Source organism: Corythoichthys intestinalis, chromosome 7 (assembly GCF_030265065.1).
Source record: "Corythoichthys intestinalis isolate RoL2023-P3 chromosome 7, ASM3026506v1, whole genome shotgun sequence".
NCBI classification, from domain to species: Eukaryota; Metazoa; Chordata; class Actinopteri; order Syngnathiformes; family Syngnathidae; genus Corythoichthys; species Corythoichthys intestinalis.
Genome location: NC_080401.1, coordinates 6,153,081 through 6,178,830, shown reverse-complemented (window position 1 = coordinate 6,178,830; position 25,750 = coordinate 6,153,081). Strand labels below are relative to the sequence as shown.

At 40.1% G+C, this 25,750-nt stretch overlaps 1 protein-coding gene across 2 annotated transcripts in view; it reads right to left on the bottom strand.

Moving 5' to 3' along the window:
* Window positions 1–3,038: 3,038 nt before the first annotated feature.
* LOC130919262 (desmoplakin-B-like) overlaps window positions 3,039–25,750 on the bottom strand; it is a 58,835-nt gene continuing 36,123 nt past the window's right edge. Inside the window, exons 14-24 of one of the 2 annotated variants that reach the window (XM_057841826.1) lie at window positions 25,268–25,454; window positions 23,541–23,839; window positions 21,707–21,885; window positions 18,129–18,267; window positions 17,715–17,908; window positions 17,430–17,592; window positions 17,231–17,314; window positions 13,199–13,306; window positions 12,972–13,070; window positions 11,018–12,844; window positions 3,039–9,932 (exon numbers count right to left, since the gene is read on the bottom strand). In XM_057841826.1, the coding sequence (XP_057697809.1) occupies window positions 4,443–9,932; window positions 11,018–12,844; window positions 12,972–13,070; window positions 13,199–13,306; window positions 17,231–17,314; window positions 17,430–17,592; window positions 17,715–17,908; window positions 18,129–18,267; window positions 21,707–21,885; window positions 23,541–23,839; window positions 25,268–25,454 (8,769 nt within the window). In that variant the 3' untranslated portion in view covers window positions 3,039–4,442. The remainder of the gene's footprint in view (window positions 9,933–11,017; window positions 12,845–12,971; window positions 13,071–13,198; window positions 13,307–17,230; window positions 17,315–17,429; window positions 17,593–17,714; window positions 17,909–18,128; window positions 18,268–21,706; window positions 21,886–23,540; window positions 23,840–25,267; window positions 25,455–25,750) is intronic. The other variant, XM_057841827.1, reaches the window with a different exon arrangement.

Here is a 25,750-nt window from a genome sequence, read left to right as displayed (position 1 = left end):
GGTCCTATTGCAAATAGCAATTACACATAGCAAAACAAATAAGTTATGAATGCAAATAATAATAATAATAACAATAATCAATGGGTAATAAAAAGCATTTTTATTGTCACCTTAACTTAGGGCTGTCAACAGACTTGCAGGGGCCCGGGGACAAGAGACCTTTATAGGGCCCACCCATCCCTGCCAGCGGCTTGTCACGACAACATACGCAGTACTTTGAGCGCTTTGCATGCAATGACAGTGTCAATTTTCAAATTATTTTGAGATGGACCGTTAAATTTAACAGATCGTTATGTAATGTGACACAATATAAACCAACTATTTCCATCTATTGTCCCATGTAGGCTACAATACAATACATCTGAGAGTGCTATGCCTGCCTGCTAAGCAACAAAACAGTATAACTAAACATCCTGTGCCTGCCCCCTCCACATCCTTGGTGTTGTCAAGCCTTCAAACAGTGATGCACCTGGATTTTCAGTGAAATCCAGTTTTTGAGGAAGGTCACGCTCAATGGAGACTCTCCACTGAGCGCTAATACGGTATAAGCGTTTGCTGTAATACACAGTGGGTTAAGATAGGTAAGATAAATCCAGCCGACAGACCCGAATCTGTTCAGCCTCGTGCACCTGCTCCCCACAGACTAACATATATACCCCTGATCTCCCATCACCTTCTCTCTACTCGGCTCAACGCGAGCAGCATGTCTTGTCATACCGCAGTTCAATAGGCTACAAGTGGTTGGTGACAGACTCGAATTGGGCTTTGGTCACGGTGATCGTGAATGTAAACATTCAGTGTTAGTGGCTGTTGTTCACTTACCAACATCACCGTCCACAGGCAACTCTGACCCTAATTCTCTGGCTTATTGTCCCCCTTTTAAAAACTTCAAATTTTTTTTTCGTCAGCTCTATGATCTTCATCTTTCTTTTCTGCGCACCCGATTTTTGACGACTCGCCATGTTTAGAGTTAATGACAATGAGAGATTTTAATTTCCCGCTTCAGGGCACATATGTAGTGTAGACTTGAGTGCGGCAGAGCGGGGTCAAATAATTCTCTGCTAAGACAGAAGGGGTGGGCGTTGTGCAAAAAAAGGAAAAAATATACTGTATATTTGAAATATTTAATATGTTAAAGTTTTTAAGTATATATCGAGTAGAACATAATATTTAATCAGATAATGATTAAAAAAATATATATATGTGAATGTAAAGTAATATAAATTAAGGGTCATTCAGGGCCTCCTATGGTCCAGAGGCCCGGGACAACATACCCTGTTTGCCTCCCCATCGAGGGGCTTGCCTTAACTTATAGAGCGGAGACAGCGAGTGTGTAGGTGCAAGAGGGACCTGTCGGGGAGCCATGTTCTATTTAACAAATGTATTAAATTTGACACATGTAGGACATATGAATTATGAATAAATAAGCTTTTTTTTTTTTTTTTTTTTTTTAAATAGAAGCGTTTTTATTGTCGCCTTAATTCACTGGTGAACGGAGGTTGATGGCTGCTTGATGACTGTCGAGACTTGACGTGTTCCGGCCGTAATTTCGAGCCCACTCATGCACACCACGCCCATATTTTTCAGTCATCACTTTTTTTATTTCATTTGTCACCCCAAACACACACACACACTTGTACTAACCGTTTTGGAACCCAAGTTGATTTAAAAAAATCTGCTGTGCTGCCATCTTGTGAGAAAACAATGAAATTGCGATGCTGCCATAAATCATTGTATGTCGAGCATGTCGCCATGTGTCGAGACAAATGACGAGTTAAATTTTACGTCGGATGCAGAAAGGATCATATGTCGGGGTACTGCTTGAAGGAATTCGGCCCCCTGGCCAAGCTGCGTAAACACCGACAGCCGAACGAAATGGTGTTCCGCTGACACCGCTCCCGCAAGTCGGCCGGGAGGGGCCAAATACCACGCATTCACTCCGGTGTTAACCCATTGTACGGACTCCATTTTAAACGGTTTAAAGAAGGCTCACTGAAAACAGGTTGACAATTTATTCGTCGACAATGGTCAAAAACAAGGAAAAAACAGACGACGGAAAGACAATGCTGGATCCAGGGTCGGCAAAACAACGGCTACATAGAAATGTCCCCAAGAAGCGACAGTTGTTATCTAAATGTTGTCTTTTGAAAGCTCCCGCGGGGGCGGGCCGTGGGCAGGAAGAAGGGTGTGTGTGGAATTATTGTCTTTTGTTGATTGGACTGTTGTCCGGGCAACGAGGATGTGGATTCTGCTATTGGAGTCTTGTCAGTTGTGTTATCAATTGGCTATCGGGAGTTCTCCGATGCTACTTGTTTTAGGACAGAACATGCTGCTCTTTGTCCTGGAGTGCCTGGGAGAACTGATAGCGAGAGTTGGTGCGTCAATCTTTCTCATGACGCTTCTGTGATAAGATGGCGTTGTGTATCTTTTATGCCCTCTATTCTGCTTCTTTTAATTAAACTATTGTATACTGTAAGTGCTATTTATTTTATATTAGGTGTGTTAGAGTAATACAAACAGTCCTACAGTAAATATGAGAAATGATACTATTCCCTGATTGCTTATATTGTGTTAGAGTAATGCAAACAGTTACAGTATATGGTATGTGCGAGATAGGTAACTAAACCCTTCACGCTATATAAGTATTTAAGCGCGTAGGTATAACTGACGTCACAAAATGGCTGCGCTTGTTGCAAGCGGTGTATTTCTTTGTGTTTGAATAGCGATGTGTCGAAGACGCTTGATTTGAAGTTACAGTATTCTTGCCTTTGGAAATGAACGGTCTCTGTGAACGTCACCGCGCTGTCACTATGCGATTACATGAGTAGCTTTGCTACTGGGAGGTTATTTGATGCTGAAATTAGTTATGTACAACCAAACTATTGTAGCACCACTATACCAATACATGATAAAATTGAGCAGTTTGCAAGTGATTGGGCTGCTATCAAGCAACATGTTTTTTCCGACAAAAAAGGTACGGCATATTGACCATTGAAACAGTATACATTGATGTCCAATAACTCACAAGAACAAAGGACTGAAAAGTTAATATTTTTATTATTAACTATTACAGACTTAAAAATTGTAAACTGTTAAAAATAAAGTACATACATATCCAGTACAAATTGGTAATTGTACTAAACAGTGACTCCTTGAAATCCCAAATCCCACAAAGTTTAACAAGATAAATGCAAAATGTGAGTGAAAATACATCTCAAAGGTACTGTGAGCATGCCTGCTCTGTGTATTGTCCAGTTTTAAGTTGTTGCTATCTGCATTTAGTTATCTCCAATGTAGAAGACAAACCGCACATCATCCAAAAACATTTTAGCCATCATGGAAGAATTACCTCTGAAAGTATTTTGCTTTTCCTCTGGCCTTTTGCAGCAATTTTCATGGACAAGTGGAAAATAGAAGATTACCAGTGTACAGTGTAATTGATTAAAGGAGAATCACATTGTACCCAGAAAGGACACTGATTGTGGGTAAGTTCTTTTGTGTGTTTCAATTTCACGATGTCTGGGGGAAAAAATCTGTCATTTTGATGACTGAGTTTAAGTGCTGCTTGTTTGTGCAGTTTGAGATGAAGCAGTGATTCAAATATGTTCAGTGATAAGTTGGCATCTTACGATAGTTAGCCAGCCTACAAGTCATCACCAGCTTTGTACATTTTACATATAATCACAACGCACAGTAGATAAAATGCATGGCAGTTTTGGGTTCCATTCGCAGTTAATTTCATTTTATATTTATGTGATGGTATTAAAAAAATAAGATGTATGAGGAGCATTCATGACCATTATTCATTCCATGTGAAAAGTAACTGAGTGTTTAAGCATTGTTTTTACTGTTTTTCATTAATGAACAGTGGTGAGTTCATGCCTCAGACTTGTAAGACATTGTGACTGTGTGATGTTTTATTATTCAAAATGTTGAGCAGTTCAACCAAATAAACTTCAAAGTACCATGTTACATGCCTCCCCATAAAAACAAAACAAAACAAAAAAAACAGGGTTGCCTAATAAATGCAAAAAAAAATGCGAATACAGAATTGTTATGCTCCCAGTGCAAAGAAGCCTCATTCACACTGTATTCACAGCAAAGGCTTAGCGGCTTTTCATAAAGTGGATGTGTCTTGGCACATTAAGACTATTAGATGTGTGCCAGCATGAGTGCCAGAGTCGTATGGCAACAATGGGGTTTAAACTTTATATGCTGCTTGCGGCTACCAAATCCCAACATTTCCTCTTATCCCACTAGTGATAGTTAGACTGTATTTACAAATCTCATTAAATCATATATCAAAACCTTAGTCAGAGGACAGTGACAACCTGTTTCAAGACATACATGCCGTTACGTCCTCATACACATCTATTCCCTCGTGTTTTCAAAATAACAATCCCTTCAGATTTGTTAATGATAAAGGTTAATTTGTATGGATTCTATTTTTGGTTGGTTTCGGATCTGGTGGAGAAGCTGGCAAGGCTTGAATGACTGTGATGACTGGTGGACAAGGAGGATGCGGAGCCCAAATCCAAACTACTCCTTCGGGAACTTCGTCGAGAGCCACTTCTAGAGCCCGTGATGGATCCTGGGGCTGACCCAAAATTGTAAGGACTGCTTATTCCTCTGGAGGACACGGATGATGCCGGTAACATTCTCAGCCCAGTGCTCTCCTCCACCATACAATTGTCAAGAGCCTCCTTATAAGAGATCTTCAATTTACTCTTGGGGCATGTTAAAATCCTTGGGTGCTGTCTGAAGTCTTGGAGTTTCATAGCAGTGCTATTATCAATCCAACCCATTTTCAAAGCATCAGCTGTAGTTCGTCTACAGCCCAGCTCTGGGTCATACAGTCCTCCCGTTACAAACTGAAACTCCATAAACCGCTGGCCTGCCTCATAAGGAAGCCACATCTCCTTGACAGCTTCAGCAGCAGACATTTTCTTGCCCATTTTTAAATCTTCATAGCCAATAAATGCTTTCTGGGCAGGCTTTAGTTTGGCAGCCATATCGTCATTAATGATACCTTTGCGGGAAGCCTCCTGAATGCTTAGCCGGCGTCCATTTTCTGGATTTATGATTCCTCCAGTGCAAGCCTGGGCCTCCAGTAGCCTCTGAGCAGTAATGGCATCAAGAAGACCACAATTTAGAGCTGCCATAACTGATATTTTTTCTAAAGTCTCTGTATCAAATATGGCACCCACAGGATACTTTTCACTAACACTTTCAACAGGGGTCAGGGTGATCGAAACACTAGATGTTTTATTGAAGGTCTCAGATGAGTCTTGAGAACCAGTGCTGCTTGTAAAGCTCTGCTCTTTAATGGTGGGAGGCATTGTTGTAGACACCTTAGTAAGAGAAGTAGATCTTGATATAACTGTTGATGATGATGACGTTGAAGCTGTAAGTGAAGCATGTGATGTGGAAGTTGATGTTGGCCATCGATGCTCAGTCTTTTCAGTGATGACATCTGCGAACTGTGTTAAGGTGATCTTGCGTGCGCGATATTGATCAAGAAGTGATTGATCAATGACTCTTTTTTCAAGTAGTTCACTGATGTCATACTCTCTACCCGTCTTCTTGTCAATGATAACAAATCGTTTGGAACCGTCTGGAGCCGTGGTTGTGATCTCTTCCCACTCACACTCCTGCTCGGCCAGTTCCAGGTAGGTGGTATGGTCAATGTATCCTTTATCATATGCTTCACGTATAGTCATCTCTTTATTAGTCTGCGGGTCCACAATAATTACTCTCCTCTTCCTCAGAGTGTTTTTCATCGTTGCTTCTTGCTTTTCTTTGTCCACAATCGGCAAAAGGAGTAGGCCAGTCTTGCCATTAGTAATGCAACGTTTTTTAAGATCTGAATAGTTTAACTTTTCCTCTGTTTTAGGGTCAGAGAAAACTTTACTAGCAACATCTTGATCCATCACAATCTTATTCATTTCCTCATCTAAGTGTCCTTTGCTATAGGCCACATTTACATCAATCCGATGGCTGTGTTCAGGATCAATAATACCGCCGCTGGCAATCTGAGCCTGAAGCAGACGGATGCCCTGTTCTTTCGCAACTAGACCCCTCTTTATTGCCTGGAAAAGAGAAATAACCTTTCCTGTGCCTGGCAGTTTATAACCTGTCACAGCTCTTTCTGCTGATAGCAGGGTATCCAGATACTCTGATCCAAATAGTCCTTTGTTGTAAGCATCACTCACAGTGAGGTGAACATTTTTCACAGGGTCAACTATAAAACCTGAAGCAGCCTGTGCTTCAAGAAGTTCCAGAGCGGTCTCAGGTCGCAAAAGTCCATTTTTCATTGCTTCATAAAATGTCATCACCTTATCACTTGTTTCATCAAAAAGTCCCGCTATACACGTGGACCTACCCAAATAGGAGCGCAGGCGGTGCTCAATGTCCTGACTTGTCAATCTACCTTCTTTCAACTGATCAATGTCAGATGGCTCAAGTAATTTTGCATTTAAGAGATCTGTGACAGACACCTGACTCCTGAGTCCTTGGACAGTTGTTGGTTTTTTAGGTTCTGGGAGAAGTAAAAGACCTGTACTTATGTCTTCTCTGCATCTTTGCTTCAGTGACAGATAGCTAACTGGCAGTTGGGTGTCTGGATCCAGATAGCATTGAGGATACTGACTTAGGGCCTCATATAGTTCTTTATCAATCAGATTCCGATCAATAGCGACATCTCTAGGTAGGTATACACTAAGGACGGGGTGCAAAATACCTCCAGCGGATTCTTGAGCCTGAAGTAAGCGAAGAGCTGTTTCCTTGTCAATCAGTCCCCTTTTCATGGCCTGGCCAACAGACAAGATCATCGAGGTATCCAGGTCTCTGTACCCAATGGCAGCAGCTTCAGCTGCAAACAGCTTTGATTCATCTTCCCTACTGACTACTCCTCTAGCACATGCTTCCTTAACGGTCAATTTCTGATTTGTCAGCGGGTCAATGATGTGCCCTGTGGCTGCCTGAGCTTCAAGTAGCAAGTCAGCACTTTCAGGGGACATAATACTTTGTTTCTTAGCCTCAGTAAAGGACATTTTTTTCAATGAGCCGGCTGCAACCCCAGCGATTACACCGGTCCCTTTGAGGTAAACCTGCTTTTCGACAGACAGCTCTCCCACAGTTTTCTCACCCTTGAGTAGCTGATTTAATGTTGGTTCATCCAAGATGCCACTATCAAATAACTGTTGCGCGGTTACGCTCCTGCGGACACCTTCAAAAATCACATTTGAGGGATCCATTTTTTCAGAAATCGGCAAAATTTGCAGACCAGTGTGGAACTCTGTCTTGCATTTTTGCTTTAAAGCCCCATAACTTATATCAAGCTCAGGTTCTGGATTAAGATAGTATGTAGGATTCAGACTTAGAGAATTGTGAAGGTCTTCATCTAATAAATTGCGCTTGATTGCTATGTCTTTTGGGAGGAATACACCGAAATTTGGGTCAATTATACCTCCAACACAGTCTTGGGCCTGTAGAAAACGTAAACAAGTTTTCCAATCTACAAGTCCCCTTTTCATTGCCTCATAAACAGACAAAAGCTTGTCCGTACTTGGATCTTTGTACCCGATAGCAGCAGCCTCTGCAGCCAATAAGTTATCTCTGTCCTTTATATCAACTACTCCTTTAGCGCAGGCCTCATTTACTGTCAGCTTCTGATGGGTAATAGGGTCGATTATATATCCAGTGGCAGCCTGGGCTTCAAGTAGCAAATCTGCAGTCACTGGGGTCAACAGCCGTTGTTTTTTGGCTTCTGACAAAGAAATATTTCCCTGATGGCCAGCTTGAACCCCAGCAATTGGCCCAGTTCCTTTCAGATTGACAACCTTTTCAGCAGACACTTCAGAGACCGTCTTCTCTCCTTTCACTAACTGGTCAAATGTACGCTTATCCAGCACCCCACACTCAAACAAATGTTTTGCTGAAACTGACTTGCGGACACCCTCAAACATCAGTTTAGAAGGATCTTTTCTCTCATTTATTGGAAGAATTAACAGCCCAGTTTTAAAATCTGTTTTGCACTTTTTCTTTAAAGCCTCATAGCTGACATCCCATTCGGTATCAGGATCAAGGTAACACTCTGTATTTCGATTTAACACATTACAGAGATCTTCATCCAAAAGGTTGCGATTCATTGCTGTGTCTGTGGGCAAGAACACACTCTGAATTGGATCTAAAATACCCCCAGCAGAAGCCTGAGCCTGCAACAGACGCAGCCCAGTTTTCCTGTCAACTAAGCCTTTATTCATGGCTTCAAAGATTGAAAGAGGTATCGCAGAGTTAGGATCCCGATAACCAACAGCAGCAGATTCTGCTACTATGAGCCGATCTCTATCTTTTGTGTCCACCAATCCTCTGGCACATGCCTCCTCTACTGTGAACCTCTGATTCGTACTGGGGTCAATAATGTGACCAGTTGCTGCCTGGGCATCAAGTAGTAAATCTGCACTAAGTGGACTCATCAGCAACTGCCTTTTGGCTTCTGATATAGATATAGTCCCTAAAGATCCAACTGTGACGCCAGCAATTGGTCCTATCCCCTTTAAAAATACTTTCAAGTCATCTGACAGTTGCGGGACAGTTTTTTGTCCCTTTGTTAGTTGGTTTAATGAAAATTTGTCCAAGACCCCACAGTCATGCAACTGTTGTGCTGTGACTGGCTTACGGACACCATCAAAAATTAGTTTGGATGCGTCTTTCCGCTCAGTGACTGGCAACAGAAGTAGACCGGTGTGAGCCTCGGTCTTACATCTTTGTTTCAACAGTCCATAACTGACATCCTGGTCAGTTTCAGGGTCTATATAACACTTTGGATTCAGGGTCAAAGAATGAAAGAGATTTTCATCCAAAATATTACGATTAATAGCCATGACTTTGGGAAGGAAGACACTGAGATTTGGATCCAATATGCCTCCAACACACTCCTGGGCCTGCAGCAAGCGTAGTCCAGTTTTCATGTCAATCATCCCATTTTTCAAAGCCTCACACACTGAGAGGGGTGTGGCTTTACTGGGATGCTTGTAGCCCACAGCAGCAGCTTGTGCTGCTAAAAGTCTGTCTTGATCTCTTGAGTCTACCACTCCATCAGCAACTGCCTCCTCAACCGTTAAGTTTTGATTAGTTCTGGGATCAATGATGTGACCTGTGGCTGCTTGAGCATCAAGTAGCAGGTCAACAACTTCTGGTGGTAGAAGGCACTCTTTCTTTGCTTCAGTAAGGCTTATTTTACAAGGAATTCCTGAAATAAATCTGTCGTCTTGTAGTTTCTCAACTATCACCCCTGCTATTGGACCTGTTCCTTTAAGACTAACTTTAATATTGTTAGAAACATCAGGAACAGTCTTTTGACCTTTGATGAGCTGGTTGTAAGTTGGTTCATCCAAAATACCACAGTCTAACAATTGGGCTGCTGTGACCGTTTTGCGGACCCCATCAAAAATTATGGTGGATGCATTCAAGGTTGAGGGTTCTCTAGTTTTCTTTAACTCATCCTGCATAGTTTGTTTCACAATGATCAATTCTGTGAGTTCTTTCTGAAGACCTGAAAGCTTTCCCTGATATGTACTCTCAAGATCACTTAATTTCCTTAGAAGTCTCTCTATCTCACTTTTCAAACTCGTATTTTCACTTTCCAGATGCTCCTTGTTGGCATCATATTTGTTAACAAGTTCCTGTTTACTTTCATATTGTTCCTTCCAGTAACTTAAATCTCTTTTCACCCGCTCATTCTCCTCCTGTACACGTTGCCTATTTTGTAGTTCTGACTCAAGAGACAGTTTGATGCGTCTGAGTTCCTCTTCTAGTCTTTCAAGATGATCCTTGTCGTTCCCAGACAACTGGAGTTTCAGCTGAAGAGCATCTCTCTCTTTTACAATGTCACTGTACTGCGATTGAAGTGATAGAATTGTGGTTGATGTCTGTAGAAAAAGAATACAGATAAGAAAAGATAAGGTGGACTATAAGTCAATCCAGACTTTAAAAACAAACAAACAAACAAACAAAAGAAAAAACACGAATTTACACAACTACACTAAAAACCTACGAAGCTTCAACATACAGTATGAAGTTTGAATTTCAATCACACAAGAGGTGTTGGTCCTAAGCAATTCTTTGGAGTTTAGGAAAAGAACAAAGGACAAAAAGTACATGCTGCATCTTTTTGAGGAGTGGTAGGGGTTGCGGGCAACTACTATAGAGAACACTTGAATGACAAGTCATGCAATTCACTGAAACGTACAGATAAACAACTTCTGATTTCAAAAGTTTTCGAATTTAGTTCAGTCCAATCCTCATTTTTATGGTGTTTATCCACTACTAAAGTAATATTTAATTTTGTAAGGTAGAGGTCCAGCACAATGTAACATAAAACAATACAGAATGTGATGCCTGCAACATACTTTGTATTACAACGAAATTGGACTAGGCAAATGAATGTTGCTGAAATGTAGTTCAGTTAGCTCACAATAGTACAATTAAGTGAGAAGGACGAATAGATGTGAAAAGGACATTTTGAACCAATCTTTTTGAACATGTGTTGCTGACCAATAAACATCTCATCTTTTTCTTAACTTCCTTAACAGGATAAATTTTGATTAAATAACTAAGCATAAAGGTCAACGTGCCTTTACTTTCCTTTTAAATGTTTAAAAAAAATAATAATGTTATTGAAAAATAAACATCTTCCATTCATCTGTGTGAGGGATATTCCAATGAACTGAAATATTGAAGGCAACAAATGCTTATTGACTATCCATTCCATTTTTGTACTTTTGCTTGATAAAGGGTAAAAAAATCCTTTTTCCCCCAGATCCTTTTGGAATCCATCAAACTTTTGAGGAATCAGAGACTATTTGAGAAGCATCTAGAGAAGATGATGGTAAGTTACATGCAAGCAATCAAGAATTTGTCTATTGGCAGTGATGACTACTTGATTGTTCCATATTAATCATCTCATCTGGAAAGACGGAAGCAGTCTAAAATTACGTTTTAGACTTCCAAGTACCTCAGCAGCCTGAATTTGGATTTTTTCGGTCTCCAGTTTAAGGTTGTCCCTCTCCAAGGAGATCTCTGGGACAAGGTTGCGGTAGTCAAGATTGCTGCGCTCACTGGCCTGCAGCTGCAGCTCCAGGGCAGTTATTTGGCAGGAGAGCTCATCATCATGTTCTTGTTTGGATCTCAAAAGTTTTGCTTTGTCACACTGTGTTGCCCTAAGCTCCTGCTCCAGCCTCATTTTTTCTGTCATTAAGGTTTCAGTCTTCTCTTTTAGAGTTTGAAGCTCAGCATAGTTTTCATTTAGAGTTTGACTCTTCTCCTTTATAGTTTTATACAGTCCCTCATTTTTTTGTGTCACCTCTATAACATTTGCTTGTTCTTGTAACACTTGAAGGTGCATTGCCTTTAGCTCTGTGGTCAGTTGTGCTAAGTGTTCCTCAAACGTTTTGTTTTGCTTCAAACTTCTTTCCAGTTGTTCTTGCAGCACAAAACACTGTTTTTCACATATTATTTCTGATTCGTTGGCTTTCTCTTGGTTCTGACGTAAAGTGGTAATGGTGCAGTAGTATTCTCTCATAGCCATAGTAGTCTTTTCTAACTCTATCTCCATCTGCCTTCTTTTTGATACTTCTTCTTGGTTAGCTTCTCTTAGGTTAGCCAACTGGATCTCCAGGCCATCTCTAACAAACTGAATGTCCTTTATCCGGCCCTGTAACCGATTCAGGTTTTCTTCTACTCTACTGCGATCCCTATTCTCCCTCTCCAGCTCCAAACGCAGCTTCTGAAGCTCTGCCTCACACTCTGTTAATTGGATCACAGCCATTGCCGAAGTGTTTAATTTTGTTTGAAGTTCGGTCAAGGTCTTTTCAAGCACACCTTTTCCCTCTTCAGTAGTTTTCCTCCTTCGGACTGCTTCCTCCAGACTGTGGGTGACATAGGCCAATTGCTCAGTCTTCATCTGTAGCTCCTGTTTAACTTCAGCCATTTCCTCAGTGTACTTGTTGTTTTCTTCTTCTCTTTGTTTGATCAAAACCTCAATTTCATTTTTCAATTCACTTTTCTTGTGCCCTTCTTCTGAGTTTAATAAGAGTTGACGATGAGCTTCATCCTCTGCCCTCTTTTTTAGTTCTTCCATCTGTTTGATAGACATCTTAAGCCTCCTGATTTCTTCCTCCATAACCCTCCCATCTGCTTGCATCCTGGTATATTGCAATTGAAGTTCAGATGTATCATTCTCCCTTTCAGCTGTAAGCCGTTGAATTGTAGTCTGACTGACATGGATCTGGGATTCATAGTTGAGCTTTATGCTAGTGATCTTTGCATTGAATTGGTTTCTTACCTTTGAAATCTCATTGCGAAGTTCTGTCACCTTTGAGGTTTCCTCTTCTAGCTTCCGCTGTAGCTGTTTAATCCCATGTTCTTGATTTGCCATAGTCTTTTCCACTTCCACTTTGGACCGGCTGACACTTTCTAGCTCTGTATGCCTTTTCTTAAGGACAGACTGATACTCCTCTTGCTGTTGGGTGAAGCGCTCTTCTGCCAGTTTCCTCTTCCTCTTTTCTTCCTCCAGCAAGTAGTTGAGATGTGTCACCTGATCAGTTAGGTCCGCCAGTTGGTTGTGAGTGCTGTCTAGGCTGTCTTTTGCAGCATTGCACTGCAGGTCAGTGGTCTGTTTAATCTCCTCCATTGACAGCAGCTTTTCCTGTGACTGGGACAGCTCGAGTTGATAGCGGAGAATAGCTTCTTCGAGAGATTTATTCTTGCTATTGCGGTCTTCGATAGTCTCCCTCAACAAGCGAAGTTCTTCTTCTAGCAGGTCAATCCGAGTGCTACGAATCTGAAATCAAGGGAGAATCATTCAAACTCATCACTGTTTTCAAATATAATGACATTATTGACTTTTCAAAATGATTTTATATCACACCTTCACCTTATTTCATATTCATTAATCCAGACTTTAATACCTTAAGATCCTCCATGTTTTTCAGAAGTTCTCCTAGGAATTTTAAATGGTCATCAGACCAAGTAAGCAACTCCATGTATCGGGTCTGCAATTGGGTAGCCTAAAAGAAACAGAACTTTATCATTACTAAATTACCAGTACACAAATGCCACTTGGATTACATTGAAAGACAGCCTTTTAATTTCTTAAATCAGATATTACAATTAAGCATGGAACTGTCTTCCTTACCTCCTGAATGAGATCCACAGATGGCGATCTTAACATTGTTCTCTTGATAGGGATGTTGAGCAAAGTCTCTAAACCAGAGGTGTAACAGGCTAGGTCCGATTCAAAATCCTGCAAAACAACATTTCACTTTAGAAACTTATCTTACCATATTTTTAAAGGCTGAATTTAAACGGCTTCCCACATTTTGTATGGAATTTGACACTCTCATTTATAATCAGACCTCAAACTAAAATAGTGTTTAATAGATCACACATTGACTGTATATCTGTCAATGTCACCGCAGAGTAGATGCGATATACCTGTTAATGTTAGCCAAAATAAACCAGCATACAGCACTCATCTATGATGTGCAGTGCACACAAAACTAGATTAAAATCTATGTAGTTAAAAAATAAATAAATTCAAAAATTTTATAATCCTCCGCATTATTCAAAGTCACATTGTGACCATTTTTCCAACACATTTTTTCCAATTAAATCTTGTCAAAAGGTATTGTTGTATTTGAAGTGCACAAGAAACACACACGTTAGCTTCAACCCACTTTACTTTTACCCAGGGGTCGCGTTAACCGAATATTTTCCATCGTTGACCGATTTTTTAAAACGGTGACGGAAAAAACTGAAGTCCACCTGTCATTTTGACAGGTTGCAATTCACACCCCAGACCACAGGGTGGCGAGTGAGCATATTAATTAGCTATTGTCTCTCTTGATGCATGACGTCGTTGGCCTTACTCTGAAAAATGTCAAGGCAACTGAGTGTCCGAAGTTTCTTCAAAAAGCCCTAAAACGACGATTGTGTTGATAAAAGAGGGACTGCGCAAGCGGGCACGCAATTCAAGTCCATGCGCACCAGGAGGAAGGTGTAAGACTCCGTTCAGGCCACAGCAGGTGAACTGTTAATTTCACTGTTCCATATGTAGCCTTACCTACTGGGGCCACAGTCAGCTGTTTTTGTCACTGCGGAGAAAAAGTTACATATTCATCTGCTTGATGTGTGATGGCACGGTGTGGATTCTCTGTTAAGCTTGTTCGGACAGAATATTAATTTAAAATGAATGAAAACTAAATACTATTGAATATGTTGAAGCGGTATGCAATGTTAAGAGTCTTGTTAGCTCGAATTGCTGTGTCCAGCCGCTGTAGCTCTGCTGCTCTCTGTGAACTCTATTCAAGCCGGAACGCGCGCGGCTCTTAAGTGTCTCTGTCACATGACTGTGTCGTAGCCGCTAACGCGCTTGGCCAAATGGACACACAAGTTCGGAAGGTGAATTATGCCAAACAAAGGGTCACCACAATGTCATTATCATCATTTTTATAATTTAAGTGACGGGTAAAAATAGATTATGACCGGATTTTTATGACCCTGTCAGTCAAAATGACAGACAACGAAAAAGTCTAGCGCAACCTCTGCTTTTACCCCCATGCGTCCTCATTTACAACAACATACAGGTTTTTGGGTGGCTCCTCTTAAAGGTACACAAACCCCAAATATGTTGACCTACATACATTAACTACTTTGTGGACATCCCAGGTATTCAAAAATCGATTATACAGACTCACACAGATGTGTAACTATTAAAATTGCTCAGTATAAATCATTTTTCTAGAGGTTTTCCTCTGCATAGTTGAAACTGATGACGTATCATAAGGGAAGGATTCCGCAGGGGGCATAGGAATGGATGGAAAACAGTAGTGGAGACTCGTTTTCGAATTGAAAGTGGCTCAGAGGAGGAAGTAAGTCTGGAAGAGCATTATTCCGTAAACGTATGATTTATCAGAAAATATTAAGATGTACCGTAGTTATTTTTACTGGTGCATTTTTGGAGACGGCCCAACATTGTCAGCTAAAGCTTTGTTTTTTCGGCTCCAATGTCATTGTCAACAATTCTTCATTGGAAACATTTCAAACTTGGTCACAGCACTCCTCAGTAAAATGATTTAATCTAACAACAGAATACTAACCTGCGCACTCCACTTTCTTGATGTGCTCAATCCACCCGTCTCTCACTGCTTGGTCGAAGCGAAATTTATCGAGGTTATATCGCAGTGCTAGTGTTCGAGCAATTTCCTACACAACACGAATAAACCATTTTTCCGTAGACAAACCATATAAACAATTCTTCCAATAAAAACAATTGAATAGCTTGAAAAAACAAAACACTGGTCAGCACAAGAATGAAACTTCACATATGAGGGCGCTGCGCGTGAAAAGGCCTCAGTATTCATGCATCACTTCCGATAGCTGACGGGCATTACAGCCCAAAGTGGAAGAAATTAACTGGAATTAAAACTGCATTTTGCGCATATTTTGTTTATTTTACAAACAAAAGGACTACAGGGTTGAGCTCAGTGAAGTCCAATCTGTCGAATTGAGTAAAGTACCTCCATAGTTGACAACTGGACTTTAAGATACTCAAGCCCAATCTTCTGGGATTTATTTTCCTGTGCATCGCAGATCTACACTAATTGTGCTGGGTAAAGAGGCGAGTCAGGCTGCATGTTGGGTTGGTAATTTGTAGGGATGTACCGAAAGCAAAATTCTTGGCCGAAACCGAAAACCAAATATTGGAAAGATTTGGTCAAAAAAAAATAAAACCAAAAGGCTGAATAATACACGTGTGTATAATTTAAAAATATATATGTACTTTATTTCAATATTTTCTGATTAATGCCCTTTGCCTTTTTTTTTTTTTTTTTTTTTTTTTAATGATCAGGCAGAAATGAAATATTGTATGGTCCCTACTCACAAGTACGCAAACATCTTCCAAAATGTCTTGGAGAGCTAGAGAAATTTTGTTTGAAAGGTGCAGATTCTGACACCCCTTGGATGGGTGCCCTCCCTGGGAAGGGTGCCTTCCCGGCGGCAGTGAGCATTTTGTGGGAAACTCTGAACGCCGCATCCTTTTGACTAATACGGGCAAAACAATCGCAAGTGTCTAGTCCGCCATTGCTGAGGTGTGGCACCTCCACCTCACAGCCAGCAGCAGCTAACGTTACTGTGTGTATATATATCGACTGTTGCTGTGCTGCTATAGGTGTTGTAAACACCCAGTAATGGCTGTCAACCACAAGAGAGCTATGTACACAAATCGTTACTCGGATTAGTAAATAGCTGAGGTGCCGGTATCATCGTAGCATTCTGTTCGGTGGGCTCCACGGCTGATGCCACCTTGATAAATGCGCTTTCTTCGAAGTTTGGGACACTCGAAAAATGGTTCCACACCTCCAATTGCTAAGCTAAATGAGATTTCGATGTATGTTTGTGTGGATCTGTAGTTCACAACAACAACAACAAAAAACTAGTCCGTTCTCTCTTACTCCTTAAAATAAAATTTGCCGTTTTCTTGTGCAACAAGTGGAATCGATTGAGAGCCAAGCGAGTGGGCCGAGTCAGGCGGTGACGAAGCCGAGCGAAGTCGCTCCCGGCCGGATTAAACAGCGACTGGCAGACGGAGCGGTGGAAGTCGCGGAAAAATTGTGACAAAAATAGGAAGTGGTCGCGCCATAAAATTATTATACTAAACCACAGTAAATGCACATTTAGAGCCAAGCGAGTGGGCCGAGTCAGGAGGTGACGAAGCCGAGCGAAGTCGCTCCCGGCCGGATTAAACAGCAACTGGCAGACGGAGTGGTGGAAGTCGCGGAAAAATTGTGACAAAAATAGGAAGTGGTCGCACCATAAAATTATTATACTAAACCACAGTAAATGCACATTTACTATGTATTTAAATACTACTTTATTTTTATACAGCTCGCTTGATTAAACCGAAACTATTCACACACGGGCTCAAATGGGCTGTGCTCGATGTGACATGGGACGAGAGGCAACGTTGCTTCTCACCGTGTTTTGAGTGCGTCATCAGAAGAGGACTTACGGTCTTTTAACTGAAAACCGAAAATGCAATTTTAGCCATTTTCGGCCGAAGGTTTTCAGCGCCAAATTTTTGGTCACAACTAAAGTAATTTGGTTGAGATGTGCAGGCGGGTGCATTTGAAAGGTGGCTTTTGCCATTAGTAGTTCACCTCCTTACCTTGATGGAGGACACACAGGCCTCATTGTCTTTCAGGACACTTTCTAATGTTTCCCTTTTTGCTTTGATTTCCGCATTTATAGCCTTGGGAAAAACAAAAACAAGATTTCTTATCAGTATTTTGCCCCCCAAAAAAATCCATTAAGCAAACATTACATTAACAAAATAATATTCTTGGAAAGCTGCTCATACGTATAACCTTCTGATTGTTAATTTGGTCCGTCAGAGATTGAACAGTTTGTATATTAGTGGCCTGCAGGTAGTCTTGCTTTTTCCTTGTGTCATCCATCCAGTCAGTGAAAGATGAGCTGGACTGCTTGTACTGTTCCAGCTGAGGCAGATACCGCTGCAAATCCTGAAGTCTGGAATGAAAACATTCACTTTAAACAATTTTGAATTTTTTTTGAAGAAACACCAGCTGATACTTTGTACCTGACATAAGTTTTTGGGGGGGCTTAAATTTCAGTATGATTTAGTGTAATACCTGCAGTTGATCTGTGCCTTTATTCGTCTCCAGCGGTCCAACAGTAGACCCACTTGCTCACTGTATTTTGAAAGTATCATGTCACACCTGTGGAAGGGCCCACCCACCTCGCCATTCCAATGGTTTGCCTTGGCAAGTTCAGCCTCCAGGGAGGCCAGAACATCGTTTTTCTGATCCAACTCATCCTGAATATTCTACACAATATATGAAAAATATCCACAAAGGGAAAAACAGTTAAGGTAAATAAAACTGTATCTCTCTACCACGCCATCTACCCACCTCCCCACAGGTCTTTTAAACTGCCTTTGTGACACAAGGACAACAGACTTTTGACGATAGTTTAAGCTGAATTTCTACTTCAGTTAAATACTATCTTTTGCACAGCTGTAGCACTTTTAACATTTCAGTATATACCTTAAGAGCCGTCAAGTAGTCATTTACATCTCCTGGCAACAGAGAAGTGGTCTCCTTCTCTGTCAATCTCGCCTCATGAACTTTAATGATGTCTTCAGCACGTGCCATACTTTCCATCAAGTCCTTTAGAGCCTGGAGCCTAGTTACAATAAACAAATACATACATTGAATAATAATGGGAAATGAGATTTTATTGTATGAAGATATTCTCTCAATGTATGACCAGGGTTTCCCCTACATATAAAGTATTGTGGCGCACCGCCACACCAAAATAAAAGCTGCCACGCCGTGCAAAAGAGATGTTTAAAAAAAAAATTAAAAAATTTAAGGTCGTTTCCAACTAGCGGCAGCCTAGTGTGAAGGGTTCAGCGGCAACCTATTCATTGTGTATTGTAATGTCCGTACCTCTGCGAGGCCCCTCTAAGAGACGATTGGAGGAGGAGCTGTGACATAGAGGGAAGTGAAATAGGGGTCGCATGTCACAGAAGCCCGCTGTTATTTTGTTATTGTTTTTCTTTATTATTGTTGCCACAATAAAGTGGGCAAGTCAATACAGACTCCTCTCCTTCTTCCCTCCATCTTGGGCATTACAGTATTTTGGATCGGACTTTTCGGCGAAAGTAAGCAGTGGACGGCCATCTTGGACGGGACGGCAAGTTTGAATGAAATTACGCCGAGAGGCGGGGAGAGCGCCGCCGCGCTAATATCTACCATGCGTTCAACAGCAGAGAGGCAGGCGTACTTATTATATCTGCTACCAAGCTGTTTCAGCAGTCGGACACTGGCGGATGGATATACGCAATCACGGCTGACGAAACCTTGATAAATGCGCTCTTTTTATCCAAGTTTCGCGAGCTCTGGGACACTCGAAAAATGACTCTCATTCTTCTCCTTACTGAGCTAATTGGTACCTCAATGTGCGTTTGTGTGGAAATGTAGTTCACAAACAAGAACAAAAAATTATTCACCTTCTCACCGAAACTATTAAAATCTCTTTACACGGCAATTAGAATTTCCCCCTTCTCCTTGAAATGGATCCATTACAGGGGCGTAGGTTTGGTCTAAATATTGGTAGGGACGATATAACAGCATAACCTCCATGTACACTTTTTCCTGGGGACGGACATTACCGTAATAAGACCCAACAGATTGGGTGAACGGGGGTCAGGGCTACATTTCTCACCACCAATTTGAACCTAATTAATTGATAGGCTAAATGATCAATGCAAAAATAAATCTGTATTGACGTACCAACTTTCACACTGCAAATTTAGAACGTTTTAAGATGATGATTTTTCTGAAATCTATTCGAAATGTTTTCTCCATCTTGTTTTGAGTGTTAAAGACTAGTTAACAGATTAATCGGTCAGCTTATTCAATTTACTTTAGGTAATTATTACCATTTGTTCTTATTAAGCCCACACATCTCAAGGTTGGTCATTTTTTACCCGAATCAAGGGGGAAAATGCTTTCAAATAATGTTTTGAACAATATCACTTGTTGAATTAAGAACATTCCTGAGGAAAAAAAAAAAAAAGCTTTTTTTTTTGCCTAAAATAAGTGTGTTAAAAAATAGCTATCTGAAAATAATCTTATTTCAAGAAATCTGAGTAAAATTTACTTAAAGCACTGGTAGATGATTTCACTTATTTCTAGTAGATTGAAAACAAGGGAATTTAGTCAACTGCCAATCAAACGTGCGTTTGAGGGGAAAAAAATGGTGTCAGTCTAAGTCTGAACATAAGGAAAGTAATTCACTTAATAGTGGTATGGTCAATTATATCCTTTCAAAATATGCGAAGACAATCTAAATGACCTCTATAACTGAACTCATTATATAATGCAAAAAGGTTGCTTAAAATTTGCTGGGTACAATCGTCCCTAACGTCCCTATGCAAACCTACGTTATTGGTCCATTAACAGAAGTACTATAATTGTTGTGTTAATGTAGTACATTAGGGCCAAATAAAAGGAAAAAGAAGGAATACAAAATGTAAGTCATACTATTGCTACGAGAGAAAACAGTCGTATTATTACGTAGGGTAATGTAACTAATCAGCTACGCATTTTACGTACATGAACTGGAGCTGAGAGCTACGACATTAGCGTGGCTCATGAAATTTTACAAATAGATCTTTGTCATGGTTCTTTTTGGGAAACAAAATGTGAAAAAAAAAAAATGTCATGATATGATGTAATTTTGCCGACTCCGATGCAGCCCACTACCGCAGCTTAAAAAAATCCTAGGGGAAACACTGATGACTGAATATTTTTTACATCATTTTAATAAGCAAGTGTGGGCAACCATGGGCTGCAAGGCAGCATATGTTAATACTGAGTAATGTCGCCGCACTCGAGTAACATCGCCGAACTCAACTGGACTTTCCACCAAAATTCTAATGGCCAGCCAAAATATCTAAATACAATATCTAGTAGTGTGCACAGGTTTCTTGTTTGGTAGTCATTTGTAATTTCTTGGTGCTCATTATTTTCTATATCAAATTTGGGTCTGGCAAAGTATGATCGAGGGGCCACATTTGTCTCATTGCTTTCTGTTAATAGTGATTTTTTTTCACTGTGTGAAAATATTTCATTTCAATGTGATTATGGTGTAGAACCATTACGAGGATAATCAGAAGAAATAGGCAGCACCTGATTTAAATACATATGAGTGTCACAGCAGAGTCTGACAAATTACGGTTGCTCTTAGGGCTGATGCAATCGACTATTTTAGTAATCGATTAATCTATCACTTAATTCGAATAATCGAGTAATCGGATCAGGAACATTCATGCGTTGCAGAATAAAGTTTAGGAGATGTAAAACAAAGGCTTCTTAAGATTGCACTGTCAAAAGAGCATTAAATGCGTATACAAGATAAAATTCACAAGTGTTTTTTTTTTTTTTTTTTTCAAACTATGCAGAATCGCACTTTCATTTCACAAGAGCAATACATGTATTTAAAACTAAATTAAAATAAATAAGCCTAGCCTCAAACGGTATAAAGATTTTTAAATGAGGATCAAAGTACAACAACAGAACAATTGGCTAACTTGCATAGCAAAAGTCAGCTAGCTTAAATGCTATAAAATGCTAGCTTTTTTCTTTTCAATGCACCTAATAAAACTCTGAGACACATATTCCAACAAAAAAAGTGCCAAATATGCCTCTAAAATAAATTATGAATTCAAAAACAATAATGTTAGCTCAAACAAAAACTTTCAGCCTTATGTTTATCTTAACAGGGAGCAGCTGGATCCAGCCATGTTAGATGTGTCATATCGTACTCACTGTTACCACTAGAGGGCAGTGCATCCACCCAAATGAATTAAACTAAATGCAAAACAACCCATTACAAAGTCAAATTAAAGGAATGCTCAAAACAGCAAAATTTGATTCAGAACTTTTTACTAACTAAATTACCCAAGTTAATCGATTAATCGTTGAAGCACTAGTTGTTTTACACTACAGTGCAGTGTACATGTCAGTTTTTTTTTTAATTATTAAATTTGCAACAATCTGAAAAAATAATCTATTTTCTATCACTATGCGGTATATATTAGTTAATCCAGCCATACCGATGGAGATTCGTTGATGAGTTACTCTCTAGACTGTTGAAACGTTCATTGATGACTCCAAGCTCATTGCGTAGGAACTGAGCTTTGTCCGAATCCTTCATCCTCTCCAGCTCCTTCATAATATTCTCCCTCAGTATTACGTACTCTTCTTTTATCGTGTTGACCTCAAGCTGCACACCCTTTAAAAGAAATTTTAAAAAATATATACAGTGGGGCGAATAAGTATTTAGTCATCCACTAATTGTGCAAGTTCTCCAACTTGAAAATATTAGAGAGGCCTGTAATTGTCAACATGGGTAAGCCTCTACCACGAGACAGAATGTGAAAAAAAAAAAAAAAAAAAAAAAAAAAAAAACAACCCAGAAAATCACATTGTTTGATTTTTAAAGAATTTATTTGCAAATCATGGTGGAAAATAAGTATTTGGTCTATACCAAAAGTTTATCTCAATACTTTGTTATGTACCCTTTGTTGGCAATAACGGAGGTCAAACATTTTCTGTAACTCTTTACAAGCTTTTCACACACTGTTACTGGTAGTTTGGCCCATTCCTCCATGCAGATCTCCTCAAGAGCAGTGATGTTTTGGGGCTGTCGTTGGGCAACACAGACTTTCAACTCCCTCCACAGATTTTCTATGGGGTTGAGATCTGGAGACTGGCTAGGCCGCTCAAGGACCTTGAAATGTTTCTTACGAAGCCACTCCTTTGTGCAGTGATGTTTTGGGCCTGTCGTTGGGCAACACGGACTTTCAGCTCTCTCCTCACCCCGTGGCGTCAAAATGATAAGAAGAATGGTGAGCAAAAATCCCAGAACCACACGGGGAGACCGAGTGAATGATCTACAGAGAGCTGGGACCACAGTCACAAAGACTACTATCAGTAACACAATGCGCCGCCAGGGACTCAAAACCTGCACTGCCAGACGTGTCCCCCTGCTGAAGAAAGTACACGTCCAGGGCCCGTCTGCGGTTCGCTAGGGAGCATTTGGATGATCCAGAAGAGGACTGGGAGAATGTGTTATGGTCAGATGAAACCAAAATAGAACGTTTTGGTAGAAACACAGGTTCTCATGTTTGGAGGAAAAAGAATACTGAATTGGACTATACCTACTGTGAAGCATGTGGGTGGAAACATCATGCTTTGGGGCTGTTTTTCTGCAAAGGGACCAGGGCGACAGATCTGTGTAAAAGAATGAATGAATGGGGCCATGTATCGAGCGATTTAGAGTGAAAATCTCCTTCCATCAGCTAGGGCATTGAAGATGAGACGTGGCTGGGTCTTTCAGAATGACAATGATCCCAAACACACAGCCAGGGCAACAAAGGAGTGGCTTCGTAAGAAACATTTCAAGGTCCTTGAGCGGCCTAGCCAGTCTCCAGATCTCAATCCCATAGAAAATCTGTGGAGGGAGTTGAAAGTCCGTGTTGCCCAACGACAGCCCCAAAAGATCACCACTCTAGAGGAGATCTGCACGGAGGAAAGGGCCAAAATACCAGCAACAGTGTGTGAAATGCTTGTGAAGAGTTACAGAAAACGTTTGGTCTTCATCATTGCCAACAAAGGGTACATAAAGTATTAAGATGAACTTTTGGTAATGACCAAATACTTATTTTCCACCATGATTTCTTTAAAAATCAAACAATGTGATTTTCCGGGTTTTTCTTTTCCACATTGTGTCTTTCATGGTTGAGGTTTACCCATGTTGACAATTACAGGCCTCTCTAATATTTTCAAGTGGGAGAACTTGCACAATTAGTGGTTGACTAAATACTTATTTGCCCCACTGTACAATCAGCAATTGTGAGTCTTTTTTTGCTATTATATTGTGTTTACCTCTAACTGTGTGATTTTCAGGCCACAGTCTTTTGTCCCATCATCTCCCAAGCAGAAATGAACATGCTGATTCAGTAAGCCCTCAACTGCCTCAAGCTTCAATCTGAGTGCATGCAGCTCTGTTAAGCTATGAGAAGATGGGGTGACCTTCTTCTTTGTCGGCTCCGTCCTTATTACTTTCACCACTTCTTTTTTCACTTTTTTCAATTCCGTTCTCTGATTTTCTTCCTCTAGCTTTCTGGCATCATCATTGGCAGCTGTAGTCATTATAATTAGCTGTTGCTGTGCTTGCTGGGCTTCTGGATGAAACAAAAAATACAAAAAACAGGGGAGAGGAATATTACCTTAATCTAATTAGGTTGAGTCTCACATGTACTGCAGGAAAAAAACTACTTTCACTTGAGACAAGACAAAAGACAAAGTACTTTGTAAAATAAACTATACTTGTAGACAAAGTATTTTTAATTTGTCCGTTTTACCATGCAGACCCCCGATTCCAGACACCGCACAACCGCTTTTGTTTCAACCGATCCATAAAAAGAATTATTATTCAAAATGTCATTTTTAGCTTAGAATCATCAATTGATGTCTAATAAGTAGAATAAAAAAAGACTTTAAAATATGCGAGTAAACAATTTTATAAACTTTTAAACAAATTATGTCACAATGAAAAAAATAGTGTCTGTAAATAGGTCATGGATAGCTACCTCATAACTATTGCTGAATTGTTGAATTGAATTTTTTTTTGGTACTGTCGCATGTCCGATATTTTAGATGAAAAAAACCGATCCAAACAAGAAAAAATGAGAAAATGAGAAAAAAGGGTTTAAAAGGGTAAATATTTGAAAAAGAAAACCTCGACCACTCCTTAATGTCTGCGATGTCTGCATTGCGACCCTTGTTATATTACCGTGTTTCACCCATAAAATCCCCAAAAAGCCCAGCTGTGTACTCGTTTCGTGAGTCTCGCTCTCCTGGAAGTGGCATTAATTTGACAGTCCAAAAAGTCAGGAGAGTGAAAGTGATGGCGCGCCAGTGTGACTTGGAGTACCCCGTGGTTCTGTTTCATAGAGTAATTTTCCTCTATCCACTTTTTATATACTCCAGTTCGATCGACATCGAGTCAGGAGTGGCTGACCAGCGACCACTTCACACATCGTCCACCTTCTTTTTCTTCTGTTGTATTTTCCCATGGGAAACCAGCTTGTTACATTACCGCACACTTATGGATTTAACCATGAAGGAAATTGTCGGCAACAACGACAAAAAAAGAAAACGCAATGTTACTGGTCGCACATGTCCAAGTAGATGAAAAAAAATACTCGCACTGGCTCTAATTTTAGTCACAAAATGTGACCATTTGGTCGCAGTCTGGAGCCCTGATTGAACCACCTGTAAACTGACCTGCAGAACAATTTCAAATTGAATGGTCAACAATAAAAAATTACTGACCCAAGAGCGAAGTTGTTATGCTTCAAAATAGATCCACAGTATACTTTCTTCCATTTTTAGTCCCTGTGCTTATTCTATGAAACATTCTGAGGGAGTTTCAGATCTACATTGTACTCAATCCTCATTTTAATTTTTTTGCAATCAATACTCTGTAAATAGGAGCACAATATTGAAAACCTTTTTTCTCAGTAGCCATTCAAAAAACATTCATGGCATTTAGGGGAGTGTTACTTTTTCCCTACAATTGGAAAATAAAATTTTCTACCACAACTTACGGTAAGCAGGTAACTGCACCACCAGAGTTCCATAGTGGGCCTGAGCCCCGTTGAACAGGTTCTCAATGCTCCTCTTATCATTTTCAACAAACATCTGTGAGCCTTGGCAACTCAGTTTGAACTCTTCGTAATGTGTCTCAAGGCGCTTGATAAGCTGGGAGTACTCCTCGGGACTCATCTGAGCCAGCTGAAAGGCATAAAAAGATTAATTATGATTCAATTGGAAACAACAATAAAACCATGAACACGTTTTGAAATTGGAGCATTGGTTACCATTCTTTTGCTCTTTGTACGTTTCAGAAAATGCATTTACAGCATGAAAACTCAGACCAGTTGATGGCCTTGTTCACTTAGGTAATATGTATGGAGGACCAGGAGTGCAAAAATTCAATAAATAAATACACAATTAAATAAATAATTAAAAGTGTCATTAAAATGCTTTTATTTCAATATTTATTTATTTATTTCAATATTTATTATTAT